At 41.5% G+C, this 27,575-nt stretch overlaps 1 protein-coding gene and 1 long non-coding RNA gene across 3 annotated transcripts; both read right to left on the bottom strand.

Annotated features, from left to right (window-relative positions):
- Positions 1-19: 19 nt before the first annotated feature.
- On the bottom strand, positions 20-27,424 carry LOC122552788 (uncharacterized). Of its 2 annotated transcripts, none has more exons than XR_015758427.1 (4): positions 26,986-27,424; positions 5,874-6,113; positions 4,623-4,715; positions 20-2,971 (listed from the first exon to the last, which is right to left on the bottom strand). It is a non-coding gene; the product is annotated as an uncharacterized LOC122552788 (long non-coding RNA). The 2 variants fall into 2 exon arrangements; XR_015758428.1 differs by having other exon boundaries at positions 2,921-2,939.
- On the bottom strand, positions 11,500-13,259 carry tbcc (tubulin folding cofactor C). The gene has a single exon (XM_043695721.2). It carries the CDS (start codon positions 12,674-12,676, stop codon positions 11,630-11,632), a length of 1,047 nt encoding a protein of 348 aa, XP_043551656.1. The 5' UTR covers positions 12,677-13,259; the 3' UTR covers positions 11,500-11,629.
- Positions 27,425-27,575: the final 151 nt, after the last annotated feature.

The raw sequence follows: 27,575 nt of genomic DNA, 5'->3' as shown, positions 1-27,575 counted from the left end.
CTCTACAATGTAACGAAAGCCAAAACAAATATTCAACTTAATAGGCTCAGTAAGCTTAAATATAGGTCAATACCCTGGAAAGAACACAGATCAAATAAAAATAGATCGATACTAACGGAGCGCTTTTAAAGCTGCAGTCCGGATAAAATTTTGTGGAGACTTTGTATTTAAAGGCCTGTTATACTGGGCTAAAGATTTGCCAGATATTCATAGTATTCATTTTTCTGTCCTTGTACTTCAAAATGTTATTTTCAGTTTCCACTGGTCGCTCAAAGTCTGCGATATACAAACCTTGTGTTTATATAGCGCTTTGAAACTAGCGAACTGTGGCAACGAGCAGTGAAATATAATTTCACCTGGGTGACTGAGAAAGGCGCACTTAATATTCACATGGGGGCATCTCTTGCTTCCCTCAGTATAGAATTACACACCATCTCTCTTGTGATTCACTTATCTCTGTCAACCCAAGAATATATATCTTGGGTTGAGCAGATTTAAGAAATCTTCAGAACAAAACAAAATTGTAAGCAGACCATTAGAAGTCTTGTACATCTATTTCCCCACCTGCAAAATCAGCTGTGTCGACATAGACCGGTAGAATATTTGGGCACTGCATTAAGAATAATACATTAAGATTTGACTCCCATTAGTGGGAGCCCCTATCCCACTGGAATATTGCACGTGGGTGCCATTGGTCTTGCATTAATCTTTGGTCCTCTGTGATACATATCACTGGAAGTGAAACATAAATATAACTTTACCAACAAAGTTATGGACTTACTTGAACAGCAACGTTTCACTATCTGACTCAAACTGGTGAGTGCAGGTAGTGAATTGGCTCCTTGGTATCAATGTAGTGAACACATTGAAATTGGTGCAGAAACTCTTTGTGAAGGAGTGACATCAGATAAAAATTGTGGCTTGTGTCAGAACCAATTAACAATGAATAGGGTTCAGATTTCATAAAATGCGTTCCATGAGTTAGGAGACAGCATAAGCACAAAATCCTCAAAGACGTAAATTCAGATTTTACTGGTGCCACGCACCAGACTGTACTGAATGAGCTGAGGAAGTATGGTATAGGATCAGTGGATTCAAATTCTTAGATTTCAGGGCCAGCATAGACTTGTGTGCCAGAACTAGTGATAACTCAAGCATGCTGTTTCAGGACAGATAAAACAGTGGCACCTACTCAATAATCTGGAAGATTAACCCAAGTACATGCCATTCACAAAAGGCGAGAAAAATCATATCCCACAAATTAGCTTCCCCCATCAGTCTCCTTCCAAGCATCAGCATAGTGATAGCTGGTGTCTTTTGACATTGTTATCCAGTGGCAATTGTACAACAACAACTTGTTTCATTGATGCTCATCTCCGAATCTCATTTGCCGAACTGATCCAAGCACAGACAAATGAGCTAAATTCCAAATGTGAAGTAATAGAATTTCACACTGTGTGGTATCAAGGAACATTAGAAAAATGGAAGTCAATGGGAATCAGGGGTAAAGCTCCAAAATGGAAAAGTTATGTTTTTTGGAGGCCAGTTTTTCAACCTTAAGATATACTTTCAAAGATTCCTCAGAGGAGTGCCTAGCAGAGTTTCCGAGGCCATAAATAATTTTTCATAATGCTTCATAAATAATTTTTCCTCCTTTATAAAGTCAAAAGTGGAGATATTCTCTGATGATTGCACAGTATTGAATACAATTTGTGACTGTTCAGATACTGAAGCAGTTCAAACACATATGCAGTAACACCCAAACAGCATTTAGACTTGGACTGAGAAGTGCCAAGTGAAATTTGTTGCAAATTATCAGGCAATGATTATCTCCAACAAGACAGAATCTAAACATTGCCCCTTTTACATTCAATGACATTGCCATCAATGAATCCATCACAAACAGCATCTGAGGGTTATTGACCAGAAACTTAACTAGATAAATATTGTGTCTAATGTAGTAGGTCAGAGGCTTGGGATTCTATGGTGAATAACTCATGTCCTTGCTCTACAAAACTTCTCCAGCATCTACAAGACACAAGTCAAGAGTGTAATGGAATACTTTCCACTTGCCTGGAGGAATACAGCTTCAACAATTAATAAGGTCAACACTATCTAAGACAATGCAGCCTGATTAGCCAGCACCCCATCCATTACCTTAAACATCATCAGTGACAGCAACAGCTTGTGTAAACTGTGAACCCACAGACTCACTTGATGTGTCTTGTGTGTGTGGTGCAAATATCACAGGAAGGCTGAATTGCTGAAGGGCTTATGCCCGAAATGTCGATTCTCCTGTTCCCTGGATGCTTCCTGACCTGCTGCGCTTTTCCAGCAACACATTTTCATCTCTCCTCATTCAGCTGTGTTGACTTTGTGTCACTTAGTACTTTCATGAAACTCAATTTCATTAGTTCTATGATGTTACCACTCCATCAGGTCTTCTGTCTACCTACACTACATTTTCCCCCCTACTTTTCCTTCCGGCATCATCTTTTCTATACTATTGCTTTATCCTCAAAACCAAAGTATTTCTACTTCTGTTTGTCCTCCTCTGATAACAATGTGTTGTCGACTCTCTGCTGCTAATACCCATTTGTTTGTGTGTCTATCAGTCCATTTCTTATTTGCTGTTAGATGATAGTGAATACAGGTTTGGGAGGTGAGTTACTGCAAGTCATCTTTTGAATGATATATACTGTAGTTTTGTGCTGGTAGTGGAGGAAATGAATCTTTGAGGCAGATGCAGATTAAACTGAATGCCTCACCCTTCTCTCATCCAAGCAATTGACATTATAACATCAGACTGGTTAATTGAGAACCCCTCGTTATGGGGGAATTTGACAATGATAATGCAATTGAATACCATGGAGAACTGTTGTAATGATTGGTCAAAGATTCTTCAACCCGCATTGGCCCAGTTTCTCTTTAGCTTTCCCCTAGAGAGAATGAGGTTAAGTTGGACATGAGCCTGTGAAATGATCATGAAACAAAAAAGTCAACTTAGCTTTTCTCTCTCCACAGATACTCTCTAACATGTTATTATTATTTATGCAATATCGCAGTACACATCTTTGGCCAAAATTTACACCTTTCATTGGGTATACTCAACAACAATTCCCTGAGCCTGAAGGGCTTGCAGGTCCCGAGGATCAGCCACTCCGCCAAATGTGGTCACTACAAGAGCAGGTTGGTCAAGAGTGTCCTAACATGGCTTTGATGAACCCCTGGGCTGGTGCCTCCAATGAGCTGATAGCTTTTCAGTTGGTACATGGTGACTCTACCTGGCAGGAAGATCCTAGTGATGGTTCTAAATGAGCCTTCATTTCATCAAATCAACTGCTCACCTCTGTGGAATTGGCAGCCAATTTGAGCTAAAATTTTAAAACCATGACCCAGTTCTGGATTCCCCACTAAGTGGAAATATTCCCCTGTGAAGCATAGTCAGAAGCTTGTATGTTTCAATAAGATCAGCTCTCATTCTTCTAAATGCCAATGATCACAAGTCCAACTTACTCATTTTCCCTCATAAAAATAACCCATTCAGCCAAGAAATTAACCAAGTGGTCATTTCTCTGAACTGTCCATTGCAACTGTTGTCATCTCTAAATAGCTGACCAAAACTCTAATTAGTACTCAATGACTGGTTTCACCGACATTTTGTTCTTTGTTTCCCAAACAAGGTTCGATTTTCCTACAAAATCTGTCTGGTCAATATTAGAACTACACAAGGTAACAAAGTTCAAATTTGAAGAAACTGCTTCAGTAATGCTTCTGATCTTCTCAACACGGTGAAACAAATCTAGCAAGCATCTTGCAAGGGATGCCAAGTGTACAAATCAAGTTTGAAATATTTTTAATTGCAGTGTACATCACCTATTAAAGATTGTCACTGATGCAGAATGCATAGGTCTACACCAATGTTCTGAACCAAAGACAAAGTAAAATTAGTTCAAGAGACAGTTAAAATGTACTGTTTCAACAAGAATAAGCTGCTGAAGATGAAAGGTGCCATTTTAATCCTGAACTTTACTTCTCTTTTGATTCTAACATGTTGATAAAGGGAAACAAAGATTGTCAGGCACATCAGGTAGAGGTTTACCATTTGACTGACTTAAATAAGCTACATTTAAGAGGTGATTCACATTTTGGAATAGCTCTTCCAAAGTGGAACAGGCTAGTAAAGCAGACAAAAAAACAAAGGATGAAATATAGACTGGTAAAAATGGGATAAGAATGAAGCATATAAAACACAAGTACTGTACAGGTCGTTCTTGTATAATGTGTATTTCGTTAATACGAATTTGCAATCACACAATTGACGAATTGGAGACACTGTTTCTAAAGCATGAAGTTTTAAGCATGTCTTGGTTCTAATGTGATCCTGGCCCCATTAGTTTCAATGGTGATGCTATTACACAATTTTCTTATAACATGAGATTGCATGAGAATGGAATGACTGTGTTTTAGCAGAATTTACTGTTTTTGTTTTCATAATATAGGATTAGTATATTGACAGTACAGTCCTTGGAGGAGTCTTATGGGGAAATGAATATTTTGCTTTCCTCTTCGCCCCCCCATCCAAGCACAAGTTCAATCTCAAAACTGACCAGACAACTTACCTGAAATTGCAGCAGTTTAAGCAACAATGTGATAAAAATTCATTCATTCACTTACTCACAGCCAGAAAGACAAAGTGAACCAGACCTGGAAAACTGGAAGCCAATACCAAAATTAGTTATCTAGAATGATATTGGACTTCTTTTTAAATTGATTTGACAATAAGTGAAGAACAAGTAAAAATTAATTTCAAGCCACTACGATGCTGCCTACAGTTAAGCCAATTGGACTGAAGCTGGACTAAGGCTGTTAGTAGTCCAATCATTGTCCCTTCTATAGCTCAACATCATAATAGTCAAAACTTAATACATTTTAGCCTTCAACCATTTATTTTCCATATAATGGAATGGCTGCTGCAGAATTGAAAAGACTGTCATCGGTGGAGTTTGCATAGGGCAGTTTCTGGTTATTCAACTATTAGCAGAAACAGATTTACATCATAATTATTTTACTTCAGTTCAGACAGAATTTGACTTCCCATCTCACCCACATTTTAAATTTGAAAACCAGGCACGGAGACTCAATGCAATTCAATTTCATCCTTGTAGTTTGAGTCAGCAAGTCTTGGTTTCTGATTTAATTTCATCCATTACTGTTCTGCATTCTCATATTAGTTTCAATGCTTCTTTATGAACTATATTCCAACAGTATAACTAACATTTAAGAAACTCAACACACAAGAACAAAATGATGACAAGATACTTTACAGTAGAACATGCAAACTTGGGTTAACACATACTAATGGGGGCATCCAAGATGGTGGCAATCTGAGAGGTCTGCTTTGTTGAGCTCTGCATCTCAGTTCAGGCAAGATTAGCATTCTCACCTCCCTACTTAAGTTATTTCTATGAAAATTCAGCATTTAAAGAGCTCTAGAACTTATATAAATGTTTTATAAAGTCTGGTTATTACAGAAATATGACAAAAGGTAAAGGTTCCAGCAAGTCCCAACACACGGGACATGCATCTGAGAAGTTGGACACTTCCACTGCTGTAGCTAGTTCATCGGAATTGCTCACTCACCAGGCCCTGACTATGGAGTTTGCGAAACTGCGAGACATGATTGAGTTGTCAATTGAGGGAAATTTCTGTGCTAGACTGGACTCAATCGTGGCCATGCTCCACAAGCACAAGGAGCAGCTGAAAGGCCTTGGAAGCCTGATGGAGGAGGTTGAAAGAAGGACCACAGCTTCAGAAACCATGATTGACTCTTCAACTAAATGAATTTGAGTACTGGAAAAGCAGGTCCTTACCTTACAGAAGCAAGTTGATGACCTCAAGAATAGAGATGGGCGATAAAATGTTCGTGTTGTGGGGCTGCCAGGGGGAGTGGAAGGCGACCAGCCAGTAAACTTCTTTGAAAGCTGGCTGCCGCGATTTCTTGGTCTGGAGGCCGCGTCAGACCGAGTGAAAGTTGAAAGGGCCCATGAAGTTATGGTGCACAGGCCTGATTTGGACCAGCACCCTCGCGCGGTCGTAGTGCGACTTCACACCTGCAGGGACAAAGTTTAAAGTTATGGAGACCTTCAGAATAAAGGCAAAGGATCCACAGGCCTTAACTTATGAAGGTTCCAAGATAATGTTCTTTCAGGACCTCTCTGCAACTGTAATTCATAAAAGGAAGACCTTTGATGAAACCAAGAGAAGACTGAGAGACCTTGGTATCCAGTATTTCCTGAGGTATGTGGCTGTGCTTCGCTTCACTTATGATGGGTCTGTGCACTCTTTTGACTTTTAGGAAAAAGTGAAAAAAATTTTCACTTTAAAATAGATCAGATAAGTTAAAGTATGTGGACAAAAGTGTTTCTTTTTCCTTTTTCTCTCTCCTTTTCTTTAAGAAAATGTTGCTGATTTTTTCTGATATTAATGGGCATTAATGTATATTTGGGGATGTACAAAGTTAAAAATCACACAGCACCAGGTTATAGTCCAACAGGTTTAATTGGAAGCACACTAGCTTTCGGAGCGACGCTCCTTCATCAGGTGGTAGTGGAGGGCTCACTCCTAACACACAGAATTTATAGCAAAGATTTACAGTGTGATGTAACTGAAATTAAACAGACAATCAATTTTTCAATGTATAATTTCAGTTACATCACACTGTAAATTTTTGCTATAAATTCTGTGTGTTAAGATTGAGCCCTCCACTACCACCTGATGGAGCGTCGCTCCGAAAGCTAATGTGCTTCCAATTAAACCTGTTGGACTGTAACCTGGTGTTGTGTGATTTTTAACTTTGTACACCCCAGTCCAACACCGGCATCTCCAAATCATATTTGGGGATGGGTAGAGTCTCTACTTTTAATTTCCTTGTTAATATCTTTTTTTCTCTTTTCTTTTTGGCCTGAGTCTAGGATGTGGCTCAAGTTGGAAGGTGTTTTTGGGATATGTAAGTGCCCCCTGTGGGCAGGGGATAGAGCCCCTCATCAAGTGTTTGTATTTGGTTTAGTTTGTTGGTTTTTTGTTTATGTAATTGTTCGTATGATAGTTTTACTTCAAGTTTTTTTTAGGTTTCATGAGTCTTTTTGTTTGTTTACACTCAGCAGTTGATAAATCGAGTTCTTCCTTTTTGGAGATTAAATGATGTTATAGAGAGTCATGGCTAAATGTGTCCTCAAATGGTGTACCTGGAATATTAGAGGGAGCCATTTGCCAGCTAAGAGGAAAAAGGTGCTTTCTAGTCTTAGAAAGAAGAGAATGGACATTGCCCTTTTGCAGGAGGCTCACCTTGATGATAAGGAACATCTGAAATTGCAGCAGGTGGGTTGGATCTGATATACTTCTCCTCCTTTAATACTAGGAACAGGGAAGTGGTCATACTCCTTCAGAAGAATCTTTCATGAAAGTTGTTAGATCAGATTACCGATGAGTGTGGGCGTATTGTCATTCTTAAAGCACCAATACATGAAGAAGAGTATGGTATTTTAATGCTTATTGTCACCAGTGCACCCCCTTAAATTTTTGATCAATGCATTCTCCAAACTGATGACTCTTACACCACGGCAGATTATTATCGGGTGAGACTTTAATTGCCTCATGGATTCTTATGGATAAAATGCCTAAAGACCCCTCAACATGTTCTTCACAACCTAATCAACTAGTGGACATGTGCAGAATTGGGTTTGGTGGATATGTGGAGGCATCTTCATCCCGCTTTTCTAATCTGCACAAGTCTCATACTAGGACTGATCTTTTCCTTACCCTCCTGCGTTATCCTTGGATTTGGTAACATCCTGTATAATTGGAAACATCACTATTTCAGATCATGCTGCAGTATATATAGATACTGAGATTAAGGACGATGTTGCATCCCTTTATCCCTAAGGACAGTAAGTTCGTCGAATATTTCCTCAATGAGTTTAAGATGTTTTTAGCTACCAATTCGGATACGGCCAGTAACCCGTCCATTCTTTGGGAGACTGCTAAGGCTCATGCGAGGGGGATAATTATTTCTTACTCTGCCAGTCAGAAGTGACCGATGGGGAAGCAACAGCACCTGCTCAAGGCATGGTTATAGACTGCTGAAAAGATGTATTTTGATAAGCCATCAGTGGCTAAGCTGCAGCAGGTTACAGCTCTTCGATCCACCTTGAATTCCATGCTTACACAGGCAGCAAGAAAGGAACTTTTCTTCACGAAACAAAGACTGTTTGAATATGGTGACAAGTCGGACAGGTACCTGACATATCTTGCCAGGAGAAAGAATGCCCCCAATCCATTACCTCAATTAGGGATGGGACTAGGATAGTCACTTGCATCTCTGAAAAGATCAATGTGCATTTTGGAAGTTTTATTTTGAACTATACCAGTCTGAACATTGTGAGGATGGATGGGCCAAGATGGAGTCTTTCTGTAAGAAGCTGGAACTTCCAGGTGTTACCTCGGAACAGGTGATTTTTCCTTAATGCCCCTTTAACAGTACAAGAGACACAGGAGGTTGTGAAGCAGATGCAAAGTGGGAAGGTGCCTGGCCCCAACGGTTTCCCCTAGCTAGTTTTACAAAGAATTTATAAGTATACTGTCGGGACCAATATTAGACAAATATAATTACTTGCATAGCCACGATCGCCTCCCACCATCCCTGAGAGAGGCTAATATTTCTCTCATTCTTAATAAAGACAAGACTCCAAAGGAATGTGTCTCCTAAAGACCCATCTCACTTTAAATTCTGATTTTAAAGTGCTGTCTAAGTTTTTTGTATTAAGGTTGGAAACAGTGCTGCCTTCCATTGTCAAGGATGACTAGATGTATTTATGAGAGGCGGTACATCCTCTAATAATGTCAGGAGGTTGCTGAATACTTATCAGAAGCAGTCGGTTCAGGGATTAGTGATCTCTAGATGCAGAAAAGGCATTTGATGGGGTCGACTGGCCGTACTTCTTCTCTACCCTTGAACGATTTAGGTTGGGTGAGGGTCCTCTATACGGATCCTCTGGCAGTGGTTCGAACCAATGGTGTGAGATCTAGTAATTTTAATATTCATAGAGGCAGTCGGCAACGCTGACCCTCTCACCTTTACTTTTCACATTGGTGATTGAGCTGCTGGCAGAGGCGATCCGTAGGGACCCTAATTTGGCTGCTCCGGATGTAGGATCTAAATCGCATAACATCACATTATATGGAGATGATGTTCTTGTTTTTTTGTCGAATACAGTGGTCTTGGTATCCAATTTGATACAATGTATCAATTCATTTGGCTCCTTTTTGGGTTATAAGTTTAATTTCTCAAAATCGGGGCCATGTCTATGGGGGGGGGCCTGGTCTTAGGAGAATATCTGAGGTGGACAGTGAATCACGTTCTCCTTCAAGTGGTCACAGGAGGGTTTTCTTTATTTAGACATCTTTGTTACTCCAGTCTTTGACCAGTTATTTAAGGCCAATTTTGCCCATTTGCTCCACAGGATTAAGCAAGGTCGTCAGCGATGGGAGGTGCTTTCAATATCCTAGCTAGGCTGGGTAGCTCTTATCAAAGTGAACGTTCTCCCCGTTTGCTATATTCTATACAAATGCTTCCTTTAATTTTTCCTCGGCAAATATTCCGGAGACTTAATGGATGGTTTTGCTCTTTTATTTGACGCTAACCTTATCAAGCTGGCTAAATTGTAGTTGCCTCATGGGTTGGGGGGAGTGGACCGCCTGGATATTAAAAGATATCAATCAAGTGACCTTCTATCTTTTGTTAGACACTGGGCTTGTGAGGATCCAGTGTCAACATGGCTAGATATTGAGGCCTCTCAGGCAAAGTGTCCCCTCATTAGCCTGTTGTTCTTCAGTAATCCAATAATTATTAATACTGTTAAGGGATGGAGTGAATGTGGCAGAGTGAGGTTAATATATCCAAAATGTCCTTTCTTACCCCTATAGCTAGTATGCTGGGCTTTCAGCCAGGGATAATGAACCCCAGATTTAAGCTTTGGACAGCTAGGAAATCTCCTGTTTGGATGATTTATTTGAAAGTGAAATAATGATGTCCTTTGACCAAATAACCCATAAGTATGGTTGCGCTAGCAGAGACCTTTTTTGCTTTTTTCAAATCAGTGATTTTATTCAAAAATGGACCACGTTTTTGATGGATCCCTACAGATCTGTTACGGAGAAGAGGGTGCTTCATGCTAAAAGTACTCTCTCTATTAGTACTCTTCATCATTTGTTAGGAGGTGATCTTTCAGATGGCATTGAACAGCTTAGTGGGGTCTGGGAGAGAGAACGATGGGTTGAGATCTCTATGGACGCGTGGGAGGACATTTGCTAGAATGCGAGCAAGATTTTGATCTGTAATAGGACCTATGCTATGCAGTTAAAGATTCTGCATAGGATCCATTTGGCCCCACACCATCTCTCAAAATACAAGGTGGGAGTATTTTCATTATGTCCTAAGTGTAAAGTAAATATCGGTACTGTCACTCATTGTTTATAGTCTTGCTGCAGATTCCGTGCATATTTGAGTGCTGTGGCAGGAGTTATAGAGGGTTCTTGGAGACCGAGGTTAAAATGGATCCTATCTCTCTTCTCCTGGGCTTACCCAATCTATCTTCTCTGGACACTCATGGGAAAAAAAACTTTTTAATATTCTCACTTTTTGTGCAAGGAAAAATATTCTAATGTGGGGTTTCTGAAAAACCCATGGGTCTGTCAGGTTGGCATAGGTTTATCACGGAACATATTCCTCTGGACATTTTTACGAATATGGTACACTGGAAATTTTTATAGGATTATGGCAACCCTTTTTAGACTATCTGGATGTAGATTTATCTGCCATTTTAACAAGGGCTTTTGTGTAGCCATGACAGCTTGATCCAGCATACTTGATGTCCTCAAAAGGAAAAATTTTGAATAAATTCATGTGTAATACTCAATTCACTTGAAGGTCAGGAGCTAATGTTTGTAGTGTTGAGCTGTTTTATTTATTATTCCCTTACTGTTTTTATTTTACATGAGTATAGTTGTGTTTCTTCCCATTGTTATATACAAATACACTAATGTTTTGTTGGTGTTGTAATTTTATAAAAGTTTTTGGGTCGGTACGGAGGCTCAGCGCTTAGCACTGTTGCCTCAGAGTAACAGGGACTTGGGTTCGATTCCAGTCTCAGGTTACTGTCTGTGTCAAGTTTGCACATTCTCCTCACGTCAGCGTCAACTTTCTCCCACAATCCAAAACATGCGCAGGTCAGGTGAATTGGTCATGCTAAATTGCTCATAGTATTAGGTGCATTAGTTAGGGGGCAATGTAGGGGTACAGGTGTGGGTTGCTCTTCAGATGGTCAGTTTGGACTTGTTGGACCGAAAGGCCTGTTTCCATACTGTAGGGAATCTAAAAAAAAAATCTTTCAATAAGAATATTTATAAAAACACAAACTAATTATATCCTATAAACAGGACCCCAACATTATTTAATTTTTCTGTCCACAACGTTTATTTTACTTGAATTCAAATACAGGAATGGGTGCAATTAAGTCATGACATCGTCAGCTTGCTCAGTAAACACAGACCTCTGGTACATAAGATACATCTACGGCGCTAAGATTTTGTCCCAGTCTGTTATTCGAGACTCTTCAGCCAAAATACTCCAGTTAGGGGAATGATCAGTCGCGAGCCAGTTGAAATCGTCTATAACATTCCAATTGTTTTTCGTTCTATTTAAACCCGCTAGCTCAAAGTCCTTTTCAATGCCTTCGTACTTCCAGTTAAATGGAGCAAAGGAAACTCCAGTGCAGTCCTCAACGATGGCTCGGCTGGTCACATGCAAATATATATTAGCATCCTTAGTGTTATGGGTTCGCAGCTGCTGACAAGCGAAGGCAAAGGTGCAGCTAACGGACTGGTCAATGAACACGGAGGTAGAGACAGGTCCGCACAACACCTTCGAATTAGTGACATTTTTGACATGGAGAGTGTTGGGCGAACCCAAGAGCTGGACCACGCAGTTCGTCAACCGGGTCAACAACACATCCTTCCCGGTGATCTCGTCCGCCCGCCGGACCAGCATTTGAGAGTCTGCGTCCGAAAAACCGCAGAGGTTTTCCTCGATCGCGACGGGGTCGCTCGGTTTCTTGTCGGACGGGGAATCGACGGAGTTGATTTGTTTGGGGGCGGCACCTTCTTTTTTGCGGGACTTGAAAGCGAATTTCTTCTTGGGCAGGCACTCCTCCCTCTTCTCCGACACCATCCCCTGCAACCTCTGCACGGCGTCCTGGGCCTGCCGCAGCTCGTAGGCAGACAGGAACATCATGCTGTCGTTGACAAACTTCTGCAGCCGTTGCATCTTCTGCAAGATTTCCTCGAAGCGGACATTCAAAGCGCTTCGGTCGGTGCCTTCGCAGCTTTCCACCAGCGCCTCGATCGCCGCCCTCTCCTCCGAGAACGCCATGTTGAAAAAGTTGGACTTTTCCTCCTTCACCGTGGTCACATCTTTGGCCATTTTCCTCCTCTCCACCCCCTGCTGTCTCTCCTGGTCTCTCCGCTGCAGGATCTCCACCATTTTCTCTTTGCGGCGGTCATATTCCGGGATTTCTTCCGTTAAACTCTCCCGGTTCTCGCTCTCCCCGACTAGCGCCATCTTGAACCGTTTCTAACCGAACTCCCAGCATCGAGCCATTTAATTGGTCCTAACCCGGGCCGCGTGCCCCGGTGCTGGTCATTCTGATTGGCTGGTACCAGAGGTCAGCGGTCGATGGGTGCAGTTCTGTCGTTGCTAGGCTGAAATCTGACCAATGGGAACATTCTTTTAAACAAAAGGCAAGACCTTGGTAATGTGAGGCAGCGCCTGTGGCGGGTCAATCTTTCAGGGGGATGACCATTTATCAGCACTGAGGCAAAATGGAAATTTAATGTGGAGCATGTTGCAAACAAAGGGTGTGGGAGATGTATAATATAAAGGAAGGAATTTTATGGGGTGGCATGCGAGAGAGCAAATAGGATAAAGTTTCATGGTAGAAAAGCTTAAGGATATATCACAAGAAAGGGTGTGTCCACATGAGCTGTGAGTTAGAGTACAGCAAAGCAGAAGTCTGTTTATTCATTCACTTAGTATTCAAAGTACATAACAAACAACAAAATAGAACATGAAACAAAATGGAAACAGATGTTGTGATCTGATGTTACTGATCTCAACGCTGGGTCCAGGAGGCTGTAAAATACTGAGTTGAGAAATGAACTGTTGTTCCTTGAGGTTGCAGTAAGCTTCACTGGTGACCAAAGACATAGGAATATAAACAAGGTGGGGAAGTAAAATGACAGAAAGCTCACAGTTATGCCTGCAGCATGAATAGAAGGGTTCATAAGGCAGTCGCGAACCTGCATTTAAGACCACATTGTGAGCATTATCATAACTTTAAAGTAGTTTTAAGTAAATTACTTTTTAATTTGGGAAAAGTGCTTTGGGCCTTGGTGCGAGTGTGTTTAAGGCTTTGAATGGTGTGAGAAAGGAAGTAAACTGATGGGTGTTGCATCTCCTATGCTGGCATGGATAGGTAATTGGGAAAGGGATAGCTGAGGAATGGTTCAAGGTGTTGTAGAGGAACGGGTCCCTTTGGAATTTTAAAAGGGAAGGACAGGGAGAGATGTGATTGGTGGAGGCTTTGTGTTGAAGGTAACAAATGGCAGTGTTCTGTTCCAAAACACACACAGTAGGATGGAAGGGAGAACAAGGGAAACTTTATGTTAGTTTTAGAAGGGAGGGGTTGGTTTGGTGCAGAACTGTAAATAATAGATTAAACATAGTGGAGTGTACTATCAATCCTTTAGGGATGAGAATCTTTGAAGAGAAAGGAAGACATTAGAAGGTTGAGAAGAACAATTAGGAGAATGGAATAGAGGAACTGGGTTGTGAGAAAGTATAAGGTAAAAACAATGACTGCAGATGCTGGAAACCAGATTCTGGATTAGTGGTGCTGGAAGAGCACAGCAATTCAGGCAGCATCCGAGGACAGGCAAAATCGACGTTTCGGGCAAAAGCCCTTCATCAGGAATAAAGGCAGAGAGCCTGAAGCATGGAGAGATAAGCTAGAGGAGGGTGGGGGTGGGGAGAGAGTAGCATAGAGTACAATAGGTCAGTGGGGAAGGAGATGAAGGTGATAGGTCAGGGAAGAGAGGGTGGAGTGGATAGGTGGAAAAGGAGCTGGGCAGGTCAGACAAGTCCGGACAAGTCGAGTTGCTGGAGGTTAGAAACTAGGATGAGGTGGGGGAAGGGGAAATGAGGAAACTGTTGAAATCCACATTGATGCCCTGGGGTTGAAGTGTTCCGAGGCGGAAGATGAGGCGTTCTTCCTCCAGGCGTCTGGTGGTGAGGGAGCGGCGGTGGAGGAGGCCCAGCACCTCCATATCCTCGGCAGAGTGGGAGGGGGAGTTGAAATGTTGAGCCACTGGGCGATTTGGTTGATTGATGCGGGTGTCTCTGAGATGTTCCCTAAAGCGCTCTGCTAGGAGGTGCCCAGTCTCCCCAATGTAGAGGAGACCGCATCGGGAGCAACGGATACAATAGATGATATTAGTGGATGTGCAGGTAAAACTTTGATGGATGTGGAAGGCTCCTTTAGGGCCTTGGATGGAGGTGAGGGAGGAGGTGTGGGCACAGGTTTTACAGTTCCTGCGGTGGCAGGGGAAAGTGCCAGGATGGGAGGGTGGGTCGTAGGGGGGCGTGGACCTGACCAGGTAGTCACGGAGGGAACGGTCTTTGCGAAAGGCGGAGAGGGGTGGGGAGGGAAATATATCCCTCTCTCCATGCTTCAGGCTCTCTGCCTTTATTCCTGATGAAGGGCTTTTGCCCGAAACGTCGATTTTGCCTGTCCTCGGATGCTGCCTGAATTGCTGTGCTCTTCCAGCATCACTAATCCAGAATGTGAGAAAGTATAGTTAAGTAGGATGTGGACACCTGTGGGAGATAGAATGATGGAAGCATAATAGGTTTAGGGCAAGTAAAGATGGCAGGGTGTAGGAAAGGAAGAATAAAGAGAGGGAATGTAATAGGATAACATAAGAACAAAAAAAAAGCAAATGGTTTCTGGTAGAAAAGCTAAAAGATTTAACATACCAATGGATGTGGTGAATTTGTATGGTAGGGACATTTTAAAAACTTTTTATTTCAGGTGTAGGGATGATAGTTAGTTGCTCAACTTCCACCACAAGGGAGCATAAAATTGTAACAAGTGGTCTTGGGCACCTACCCAATTCAGAAAATCAGAATAAATACCTTCAACCAAAGCACGGTAGGAACGTCGAACTTGCTACCACATGGAGTAGTTGAGGTGAGTTATTTCACAGAGGTGTTATGGCATAGAAGGAGGCATTGATCACTATGTCTACACCAGCTCTTCAAATGAGCATTATTACTTAGTGTCAATCTTATGATTCTTCTCCACATCTTTGCATGTTACTTCAATCTAAAGAGAATTTCTCAATGCCCTTTTAAATGTCTTAACTGATTCTGCTTCCACTGTTGATGTATTTAAGAGGAAACTGGACAAAGGGAATAGATGGTTATAATGGTAGGTTAGATTGGAAAAGATGCCAGTTGTCTCTCAAGGAGATGAAGTACCAGCATGAACTGATTGGGCTAAATTGTTCATTTCTGTACAATGTATACTTTGAAATCCATGAAAAATAATAAATATATTACAGGAGCAACGAAATGCAAATAACAAATAAATAATAAAAACATGACTGTTCAAAATATATTCCATGCCCTATGGTGCCTACCAGTCTTAGAACGAAGCCTATTTACAAAATAAAGCAGCATGGGCAGTAAGGGGTGCATTATCAGACTGCATTGGGTTGGGATAAGATAGAGTACTTGGGAAACTTGATTCAATATGGGAATTTGGCATGTGGGTGAAAGAAATGTTTTAAGTCAATTTTAATGCAAGTCAAGCTTGCTGTGTGTTAAGCTGTGAAGGGAGGAGTATATGTTTCTTTCTGAGCAGCTAACGATGGCAACTATTCCTCAAAGTTGAGAATTTTTTATTTTTTAAGATCAGTGTAATTCAAGAAAAATAGTTTATAATAAATAGTACAGAAGATTAAGGACGGCAGTACAATTCAGCCAAAGTGGAATACTCATCTGGTGGTTTCTGGGGGGTTAGGGCACTTGATGTGAACTGGTCAAGCACATGTAACGAGTGACATTGTTGCACAATCTTGATATCCAAGTTTAGGAGCCAAACAGTGGCTGACGTCACTGTGGTTCATTGCAAGGCATATAACTATGTGGATAGCATATTCAGAGAGGTGGTCACACCACAAACAGGCATGCAGATAGAAAGGGAATAGGTGACCACCAGGTAGTCAAAGACAACCAGGCAGGTAGTACAGAATCCCTTAAGGTCTTGCTCACCAATGGGTTTTCCATACTTAATACTGGTAAGGGTAATACTTCCTCAGAAGAGTGCAGTAAAAACTTGGCACCATGCGGCCCAGTTGTGCAGGAGGAAAGGAGGATGAGGGGGAGTGCAGTAATGAAAGGGGAATGGATAGGTATTTCTGTGGTTGTAGTCTAACTCCAGGATAGTATGTTGCTTCCCTGGTGCCAAGGTCAAGGATATTATAGAAAGGTTGTGGAAAATTTTCCGGGAGAAGGTGAACAAGTAAAGGTTGTGGTCCATGTTGGTACCATAGTCTAAACTCACTGGTGAGGAAAGTGAATGAAATGACTATTTAGGATAGAAACACGTGATCAGAAAAATCCAGCTCAGTTTACTGAAGGGAAAATCATGTTTAACTAATTTGCTGGAGCTTTTGTAAACTGTTAACAGAGAGTTAATGAGGATGACACAGTTGATATGGTATATGCATTCTTCCAAAAGGCAATGCTAAATAATAGAATTGCGAGAAAAGTTATAGCTCATGGAATAAGTAGTTGCAATGTGCAAAGGGTTAGAGTTAGGCTGAGGGACAGGAAAGAAAGGCAAATGGTTAATGGATATTTTCAGGCTGTAGATTTGTAATGGTGTTCCCCAGGAATCTTGGTTTCCTGATTGAAGATGGCAGTGGAGCATGGGAGCTGAGCCTAGCACTTGTCTGCTCCCATTGGTTTTCTTCCATTGTTTTCCTTCTTTTCATTTTGTTCTTCATTTTCTTTTTAAAGCCTGGAGAGTGGCAGGTGAAGGAGGAAGCCTCCAGTGGCAGCAACACTGGGATGGGGTGGAGCCCAGGGGTTTCCTGTCGAATGAGGAGCAGGTCTTGGGCTGAATCTTTTGGCTCAGACTCATAGACTGGGCTGGGGGTCCAGTTCCAGAGTGGGCCTGGGTGTCTGAAGGAGCGGAAGCATCAGCAAAAAGGACTTGGCAGATTGGCTACAGTGTCTGGAGGAGTGTTGGATTGGGAACAGGAGGCTTCTCTCACCCCCAGCAACATGGTGGCTTCCAGCAGCCCGGTATGGTAGTCTCAGCTTGGCATGGTGGTCTTCTTCACGGATTGAAAATAGGAAAATTGGTTGGCTGACAGGAAACAAAGAGTAGTGATAAACGGCTCCCTTTCGGAATGGCAGGCGGTGACCAGTGGTTTGCCGCAGGGATCAGTGCTGGGATTGCAGCTTTTTACAATGTACCTTAATGATATAGATGAAGGTGTTAAAAGTAATATTAGCAAATTTGCTGATGACACAAAGCTGGGTGGCAGGATAAAATGTGAAGAGGATGTTAGGAGAATATAAGGTGACCTGGACAGGCTAGGTGAGTGGACAGATGCATGGCAGATGCAGTTTAATGTGGATAAATGTGTGGTTATTCACTTTGGTGGCAAGAACAGGAAGTCAGATTACTACCTAAATGGAGTCAAGTTCGGTAAAGGGGCAATACAACGAGATCTAGGTGTTCTTGTACATCAGTCAATGAAAGCAAACATGCAGGTACAGCAGGCAGTGAAGAAAGCTAATAGCATGCTGGCCTTCATAACAAGAGGAAATGAGTATAGAAGCAAAGAGGACCTTATGCAGCTGTACAGGGACCTGGTGAGACCGCACCTGGAATATTGTGCGCAGTTTTGGTTTCCAAATTTGAGGAAAGACATTCTGGCTATTGAGGGAGTGCAGCGTAGGTTCATGAGGTCAATTCCCAGAATGGCGGGACTATCTTACTCTGAAAGATTGGAGCGACTGGGCTTGTATACGCTTGAGTTTAGAAGGCTGAGGGGATCTGAATGAGACATATAAGATTATTAAAAGATTGGACACTCTGTAAGCAGGAAGCATGTTTCCACTGATGGGTGAGTCCCGAACCAGAGGACACAGTTTAAAAATAAAGGGTAGGCCACTTAGAACAGAGTTGAGGAGAAACTTCTTCACCCAGAGAGTGGTGGATTATGGAATGCTCTGCCCCAGAAGGCAGTGGAGGCCCAGTCTCTGGATTCGTTTAAGAAAGAGTTGGATAGAGCTCTTAGGGATAATGGAATCAAGGGTTATGGGGATAAGGCAGGAACAGGATACTGATTGAGGATGATCATAATGAATGGTGGTGCTGGCTCGAAGGGCAGAATGGCCTACTCCTGCACCTCTTGTCTATTCAGTGGAGTATAGTGGATATAGTGGTCTTGTCTTGGTGTGTCCTGGGTGTGGTATTCTTGTCCCGGAATGGCAGGCTTGTCCTGGCTGTATCTTCAGGGTATTCCATTGTTCCTTAATCAGCTTCCCCCAAGCCCAGGAGCCATTAACTGAACTTTGTCTTAATGTTTTTTATTATATATATCTGTCATTAATATAGCTGCTGTGGTGTGGTGGCTTATAAAACCTTTCACTGTATTTTCATGTAAAAGTACATGTGACAATAAATTTCTATTCTATACGTTAATGAGCAAGATCTTGGTGTGCAGAGGACAATTTCAAAGTCTGTAGATGATGTAAAACTTGGAAGCATTGTAAACTGTGAGGATGACAGTATAAAACTATAAGTTGGTGGAATGGACATAAATATGGCAAACGATGTGAAATGCGGATAAGTGTGAGGTGATAAATTTTGGTATAATGAATAAGGAGATGCAGTATAAAATAAAGGGTGCTCTCCTGGAGGGTCTGCAGGAAAACAGCCTGGATGTACATGTATACAAGAAATTAAAGATGGCAGAATAGGAAGACTGAGCAGTTAATAAAATACAATAGTCTGGGCTTTATTTGTAGGGATATAGAGTGTAAGAGCAAAGAAATTATACTGAACTTTTATAATGTAATAGTGAGACTTCAGTTGGAGTACTGCATAGAGTTCTGGGCGACAGACTATAGAAATGATATGAATGCTTTAGAAAGATTGCAAAAGAAATTTATGAGAATGGTCCAGAGATGAGACACTTCAATTATGAGGAAATAGTAGAGAAGTTGGAACAGATTTCCGTGGAGAGGTGAAGGGTAAGCACAGATCTGATCGAAATTTTCAAATTCATGAGAGGGGCAGACAAAGTAGATTGGGAGAAATTGTTCCATCATAAAAGGATCGTGAAAAAAAGAGAGAAAAAATTATATTGAGAGAGATTTAAATAATTTGCAAAAGAGGCAAATGTAATGAGAGAAAAAAAATCATTGCAAGTAATTAGGATTTGGAACACACTGCTTGATTGTGTGATGTAGTTGGTTTCAATTGAGATATTCAAAAGCATATTACAATGTTATTTACATGGAAACAACATTCAGTGTTATGGATAAAAAGCAGGAAAATAGCACCAAGTCATTCAGCGAACCAGAAAATAGGTGAAGGGTATCTTTATTTACAATACAATGATTTCAATAATTTCAATACAAAAACAGGTTGATGAGGTCATTCAGCCCATTGTGTCTGTGTCAGCTGTTTGACACAGCAATCCATTTAGACTCGTCTTTCCACATCACTACTCTTCCCTCCAAGCATGCAATTTTTTCCTTGTTCAATTATTTACCTAATTCCCTTTTGAAAGTTTTTATCGAATCTGCTTGCTGAACCCTTCACACAATGCATTCCAGATGACAGATATTGATTGCACAGAGAATGTGTTATACTTATATTGCCTCTACTTCCCTTTGCTAATCACCTTAACAATATTCTCTAGTTATTGCCCCTTTTGCTATTGGACACAGTTTCTCCTTACTAACTTTCAAATAAAACAGCACAATCAAATTATTACTTTTTTCTGTTGTAAGGAGAACAATCTCAGTCTTTCTTATCTCTCCACATAACTGAAGTCTTTCATCCTTATTACCAATCTTGTAAACGTCCAATTTCCCCTTAAGGCTTTGACATCCTTCCTAAGATGTGGTGCCCAGAATTAGCCACACATTTAAGGTTGGACCTAACAAATTTCAGAAAGTGATTGCAACTTCATGTGTGTACCACCTCTTCTCGGGTATCTTTCTTCCTTAAGTTCAAATTAGTTGTGGGTGGGGGGATATTTATTAGGATTTTTTGCTGAAATTGAAAATCTTATTTATTTCATAGCAGGGGATTGATGCTGAAACTGTAAAAACTGTTAGGCCATAGCTAGAGTATTGTGTGCAATTCTGGAATCCACATTATAGAAGGGATGTGATTGTACTGGACAGAGTATAGAGGAGATGAACAAGATGTTGCTTGGTTGGAGTTTCAGTTATGAAGAGAGATTGGATAGACTTTGATAGTTTCCTCTGCTCCAAGGAAAACATGATTGAGATATGAAATTATGAAGGGCAGAGACAGGAGATTTTTTCCCTTGGTGGAGGGATGAATTACTGGAGGGCATTGATTTAAGGGCTAGAGAGGGGATGTGAGGAAATTTGTTTTCAGTCAGAGAATGGTGGGAATCTGGAACTCACTGCCTGGAAAGTGGTAGAGGCAGAAACCCTCATAACATTGAAGTAGTATTTACATGTACATTTGCAATGCCAAGGCATACATTGCTATGGGCCAAGTCAGATTAGAATAGTTCGGTGGTTGTTTTTGACCAGCACAGACTTGCAATGGGCTGAAGTATCTTTTTCTATGCTGTAGATGTATTTGCGATACTAATGCGAGGGGATGGAAACTGCTTAGTCATGATGCTCCAGTCATCATGTGTGTTGCTGTGGTTTTGGTGCAGGTAGTAATCTCAGCTTGCTGTATGTAGAAGTTGTAGATACCAGAGCTATATTGACTTTTATTCATTTAATTGCCTTTAATGTAATAGAACGATTCAAGGTGTTTCTCAGAAGCATTATGAAGCAGAACTGAACACAGATGTAGAAGATGACAGGAAGACAGCCAAAAGCTTATTCAGAGACTGGTTTTAAGCACTGTCTTAAAGGAATAAAAAGGTAGGGAGGCACAGGGATTTAGGGAGGGAATTCTGGAGCTTAGAGTTTAAGGAACTAAAGACACTACCACCAATAGTACAAAGATTAAAAGGTGAAGTTTGCCACAGGCTAAAATTATTTAAGTGCAGATATCTGAAATGATTGAGGGGATACATGGGATTACAGAGCTACAGAAGTGCAAGACAATGGAGGGATTTAAAAAATACGAGCATTTCAAAGTATTGCTTGACCAAGAGCCAACATAGGTCAGTCTCTAGGCACTGTAGAATATGGGAGCTCTGCTAGACGTGTAATAGAATAGTCAAGTCTAGATATAATAAATCCATAGATGTGCAAGTGTGCTGAGGCAGGGGAGGACCTGGGTGATGTTATTGAGTTTGATTTAGTCAACCTCAGTGATGCTGTACAAATGTGCGCCACTCACTTTGGAATCAGAAATTACATGAGGAGACAGAGTTGGCAGATAAGGATGGAATCTGTGGCAGGGAGCAAAAACATTGGTTTTGGACTTCCCAAAAGTCCAGTTAGAGGAAATCTCTGGTCATTCTCTGCTGCCACAGTTTGATAATTCAACACCTTTGGAGGAGTTGAGAGGTTGTAACAAGGTAAAGCTGGGTGTTGTCCAGGTCCATGTGAAAACTAATGCTATATTACTGGATAATGTCACTTAAGGGTAGTATGTAGGTAAAAGGAGGTGGCTAAGGATAGAATTTTGGGAGACACCAGAGATGGTAGTGTGACAGCAGGAAAAGAGCCTTTACAAATGATATTCTGTTTGTGTATATAGAGGGAAGGATTCCGCCAAATAAGTCCTACCCAGCTGGATTACAAAATCATGACAAGTTTCAGGTCTGGTGACTAAAAGAAGAAATTGGAGACATAAGGGTTGAGGAAACTGGTCAAGGAGTTTAGCAGTTAGTAACATATGTTGTGGTTCTGTTCGCCGAGCTGCAGACGTTTTGTTCCCTGTCTAGGTGACATCCTCAGTGCTTGGGAGCCTCCTGGGAAACGCTTCTGTGATGTTTCCTCCGGCATTTATAGTGGTTTGTCTCTGCCGCTTCCGGTTGTCAGTTCCAGCTGTCCGCTGCAGTGGCCGGTATATTGGGTCCAGGTCGATGTGCTTGTTGATTGAATCAGTGGGTGAGTGCCAAGCCTCTAGGAATTCCCTGGCTGTTCTCTGTTTGGCTTGTCCGATAATAGTAGTGTTGTCCCAGTCGAACTCATGTTGCTTGTCATCTGAGTGTGTAACTACTAAGGATAGCTGGTCATGTCATTTCGTGGCTAGTTGGTGTTCATGGATGTGAATTGTTAGCTGTCTTCCTGTTTATCCTATGCAGTGTTTTGTGCAGTCCTTACATGGGATTTTGTACACTACGTTGTTTTTACTCATGCTGGGTATCGGGTCCTTCGTCCTGGTGAGTTGTTGTCTGAGTGGCTGTTGGTTTGTGTGCTGTTATGAGTCCTAGTGGTCGCAGTAGTCTGGCTGTCAGTTCAGGAATGTTTTTGATGTATGGTAGTGTGGCTAGTCCTTTGGGTTGTGGCATGTCCTCATTCCGTTGTCTTTCCCTTAGGCATCTGTTGATGTGTACATGTAGTGTACAGAATCCCATGCAAGGACTGCACAAAATACTACATAGGACAAACAGGAAGACAGCTAACGATTCGCATCCATGAACACCAACTAGCCACGAAACGACACGACCAGCTATCCTTAGTAGTCACACACTCAGATGACAAGCAACATGAGTTCGACTGGGACAACACTACTATTATCGGACAAGCCAAACAGAGAACAGCCAGGGAATTCCTAGAGGCATGGCACTCATCCACTGATTCAATCAACAAGCACATCGACCTGGACCCAATATACCAGCCACTGCAGCGGACAGCTGGAACTGACAACCAGAAGTGGCAGAGACAAACCACTATAAATGCCGGAGGAAACATCACAGAAGCGCTTCACAGGAGGCTCCCAAGCACTGAGGATGTCATCTAGACAGGGGACAAAACGTCTGCAACACAAATTCCCAACTCGGCGAACAGAACCACAACAACGGGCACCCGAGTTACAAATCTTCTCCCAAAGTTAGTAACATAGGCAGCAAGGAGCTAATGGTTAGATAGGGGTAAGGTTGCACAGTAGACCACTGTCAGAAAGAAAGAAGGTACAGTATGTGTCAGGATGTAGGTGTGTAGCATGTTGCATGATGATATTTGAAAAAGGTAAAGATTTCTGAGGTATAGGAGACTGTGCAATGAAGCTAGAATAGGGAAATGTGGAGTTAAATTTGTAGGAGACATCTCTATTACCATCTTTGAACTTCAGCATGTCTAAGCTGCTATGCTCTTTTCTGCTGTTGCTTGTCTGGAGTGATAGCCTCAGTGAAATCCCAGTAACGCTGTAGTATTCCTAGAACCAGCTAAGTGACAGAAAACAGTTGCATCCAAAGTCCAGCTCTCGAAAGCTACTTAGTATGAAAGATCTTGCTAACTCAGCTAAGGCATGGTTCCAAAATCCCTAAGAGCCAATAATAATTACCAGAGACTTTCCTTAATAGAGACAGAAATCTTTTCTCCAGTGGTTATGCAGCTCTATTTTTACTATTTTAGTTGGAATAAAGGGACAGAAAACTTTATTAAATCATTCTAAAAATTCACAGTCAGATGTAATGACTCTGAAGATAAGACAATAGACAATAGGTGCAGGAGTAGGCCATTCAGCCCTTCGAGCCTGCACCGCCATTCAATATAATCATGGCTGATCATTCCTAATCAGTATCCTGTTCCTGCCTTATCTCCATAACCCTTGATTCCACTATCTTTGAGAGCTCTATCCAACTCCTTCTTAAATGAATCCAGAGAGTAGGCCTCCACTGCCTCTGGGGCAGAGCATTCCACACAGCCACCACTCTCTGGGTGAAGAAGTTTCTCCTGAGCTCTGTCCTAAATGGTCTACCCCGTATTTTTAAGCTGTGTCCTCTGGTTCGGCACTCACCCATCAGTGGAAATATGTTTCCTACTGCCAGAGTGTCCAATCCTTTCATAATCTTATACGTCTCAATCAGATCCCCTCTCAATCTTCGAAACTCAAGGATATACAAGCCCAGTCGCTTCAGTCTTTCAGTGTAAGGTAATCCTGCCATTCCAGGAATTGACCTGGTGAACCTACGCTGCACTCCCTCAATAGCCAGAATGTCTTTTCTCAAATTTGGAGACCAGAACTGCACACAGTACTCCAGGTGTGGTCTCACCAGGGCCCTGTACAGCTGCAGAAGCACCTCTTTGCTTCTATACTCAATTCCTCTTGTTATGAAGGCCAGCATGCTATTAGCCTTCTTCACTACCTGCTGTACCTGCATGCTTGCCTTCATTGACTGGTGTACAAGAACACCCAGATCTCTCTGTACTGCCCCTTTACATAAATTGATTCCATTGAGGTAGTAGTCTGCCTTCCTGTTCTTGCTACCAAAGTGGATAACCATACATTTATCCACATTAAACTGCATCTGCCATGCATCTGCCCACTCACCTAACTTGTCCAGGTCACCCTGTAATCTCCTAACATCCTCATCACTTTTCACCCTGCCACCAGCTTTGTATCATCAGCAAATTTGCTAATGTTATTGCTGATACCATCTTCTATATCATTAACATATATTGTAAAAAGCTGTGGTCCCAGCACGGATCCCTGCGGTACCCCACTGGTCACTGCCTGCCATTCCGAAATGAGCTGTTTATCACTACCCTTTGCTTCCTATTAGCCAACCAATTTTCAATCCAATCTAGTACTTTGCCCCCAATACCATGCACTCTAATTTTACTCACTAACTTCCTGTGTGGGACTTTATCAAAAGCTTTCTGAAAGTCCAGGTACACTACATCTACTGGATTTCCCTCGTCCAACTTCATAGTTTTTTTTAGATTAATTACAGTGTGGAACAGGCCCTTCGGCCCAACAAGTCCACACTGACCCGCCGAAGCGTAACCCACCCAGACCCATTCGCCTACATTTACCCCTTCACCAAACACTACGGGCAATTTAGCATGGCCAATTCACCTAACCTGCATATTTTTGGATTGTGGGAGGAAACCGGAGCACCCGGAGGAAACCCACGCAGACACAGGGAGAATGTGCAAACTCCACACAGATAGTTACATCCTCAAAAAATTCAAGAAGATTAGTCAAGCATGATTTCCCCTTCATAAATCCATGCTGACTCTGTCCTATCCTGTTACTACTATCCAGATGTGCAGTAATTTCATCCTTTATAATAGACTCCAGCATCTTTCCCACCACTGAGGTCAGACTAACTGGTCTATAATTACCTGCTTTCTCTCGCCCACCTTTCTTAAAAAGTGGTATAACATTAGCCACCCTCCAATCCTCAGGATCCGACCCCGAATCTATTGAACTCTGGAAAATAATCACCAACGCATCCACGATTTCCCGAGCCACCTCCTTCAGTACCCTGGGATGCAGACCATCAGGCCCCGGAGACTTATCAACCTTCAGACCTAACAGCCTCTCCAACACCAAATCCTGGCAAATATAAATTCCCTTAAGTTCAGGCCCTTCAGCCACTGTTACCTCAGGGAGATTGCTTGTGTCTTTGTTCTTTGGTATAACAAAGATGTTCTTTGTTATACCTTTTCAAACAATACCAACAGATACTTACTCTCTTAATTATAGTTTGGTAGACAACTGAAATAGAATAGTGGCGATATTGTGCAGCTAACTTCAGGGAGGCAGTCAAAAGCAGGCTGACCTTTTCACATTCTTATCAAATTTTGGTTTTGGATATCAGGAATAGATTAGAATGGTTGTTACAATATACTTCTAACTAAATTATGACTAAACTAAACAAAATATTTGAATTACTTTTTCAATAAAACAAGTTTCGCTACATTGCATGAAACTATGATCAACACTTTCTAAATAAATCGTGGTGCAAATTTTACCTGAATTATTAAGTTTAGTACAAATGTATGTGAAATTATTTGTCAGATTCAGTCAATGGAAATAATCGCGCTTTTACAATTGTAATTGACCAAGGTAATCCTTAATTAAAAGTCAAACTTTGCAACTTATAGAACCCATATTCTAAACAAAGGCTATTGTACTTTCTGTGCTGTCCCGGAAATCGTGCAAGTATGTTTTTCTTCAAGAGGTTCCTGTGCGGGCAGGGATAGATTGTATAAAACACAGAGTGAAAAAGACTACGCCATCGTAACACTTTCGTGTTTTCTATATGGAACAAATTGTGAAATAGCAGAACATAAATTACCTTAATATCTGATGTTTACATGCATTAAAACAAATACATGTACGTTTAGAACCAGCAAACATATGCAACAGAATGAATACCTGTCCTCTTCGTTCCTAATACGTGGTTATTTCATACACAGGTATTCGCATATAGATAGAACTAAGGAAATTGACTAATTATTGACAGAGCTTAGAACCATGCAAAGTAATCATTACATTTAACTATATTTCGCTGGGCAGAGATGCTTTAAAAAGATTCTTACAATTAAATGCATAATCAACTTCTGTAACATACAGATATTTCCACTCAGGTCGCTAAAGCTAAACACTTTATTCCTGATTTATCAAAAATTCTTTCAACATAAAATGAAATTTCACTCACAGACTGTTGCAAAAGTTGTTTTTTTCCCGATGCTTGAACAAAATAAAATAGCGCTGTTGAATTAGTGTTTTTTGTACAGTTTAAGTTACAGCATTGGCCATACCACGCAATCAAACTATCCCAACAGAAGTTTTGTTTTGTAAATACTCAAAAGGAGTTAGAGAGAACAAAATGTTTCCACACTCCCCCGCTGGGATATTCGATCCAGAGAAGAGTCCAGCATTTCCAATGTTCTACAATGAAAAGTTCACACCAAATTTGCAAAACCCTACTCAGACATCCCTGTGGTGTAAGCATGGAAATGAAAAAAAGATCGTTACCACAGATCTCTTAACTTTTCTTTTTCCCCAAAAAAAGATATTTTGTTTTTTAAAAATTGTTATTCAATGTGTGAAATGTAAAGAAATCAGACTGGGGTAAATTAAGCACAGTAGGACTGACTCACATCAGCTGCTTCTGTCCCTCCCATCCCCGCGACAGGGGACTGAGCAGTGACCAATGGGCGCAGCTCGGGGATTGGGTGGGGTCTCCATCGCTGGCCAATGGGCTGCGGTGGGCGGTTGCAAGGCGCACGTTTGTTTGTTCAGGGC

Source organism: Chiloscyllium plagiosum, unplaced genomic scaffold, assembly GCF_037043375.1.
Source record: "Chiloscyllium plagiosum isolate Xiang-an unplaced genomic scaffold, Cpla_swu_hap1 HiC_scaffold_10, whole genome shotgun sequence".
Classification (NCBI taxonomy): Eukaryota; Metazoa; Chordata; class Chondrichthyes; order Orectolobiformes; family Hemiscylliidae; genus Chiloscyllium; species Chiloscyllium plagiosum.
The sequence above is the reverse complement of the archived record's forward strand: the minus strand, read 5'-3'. Positions and strand labels throughout refer to the sequence as shown.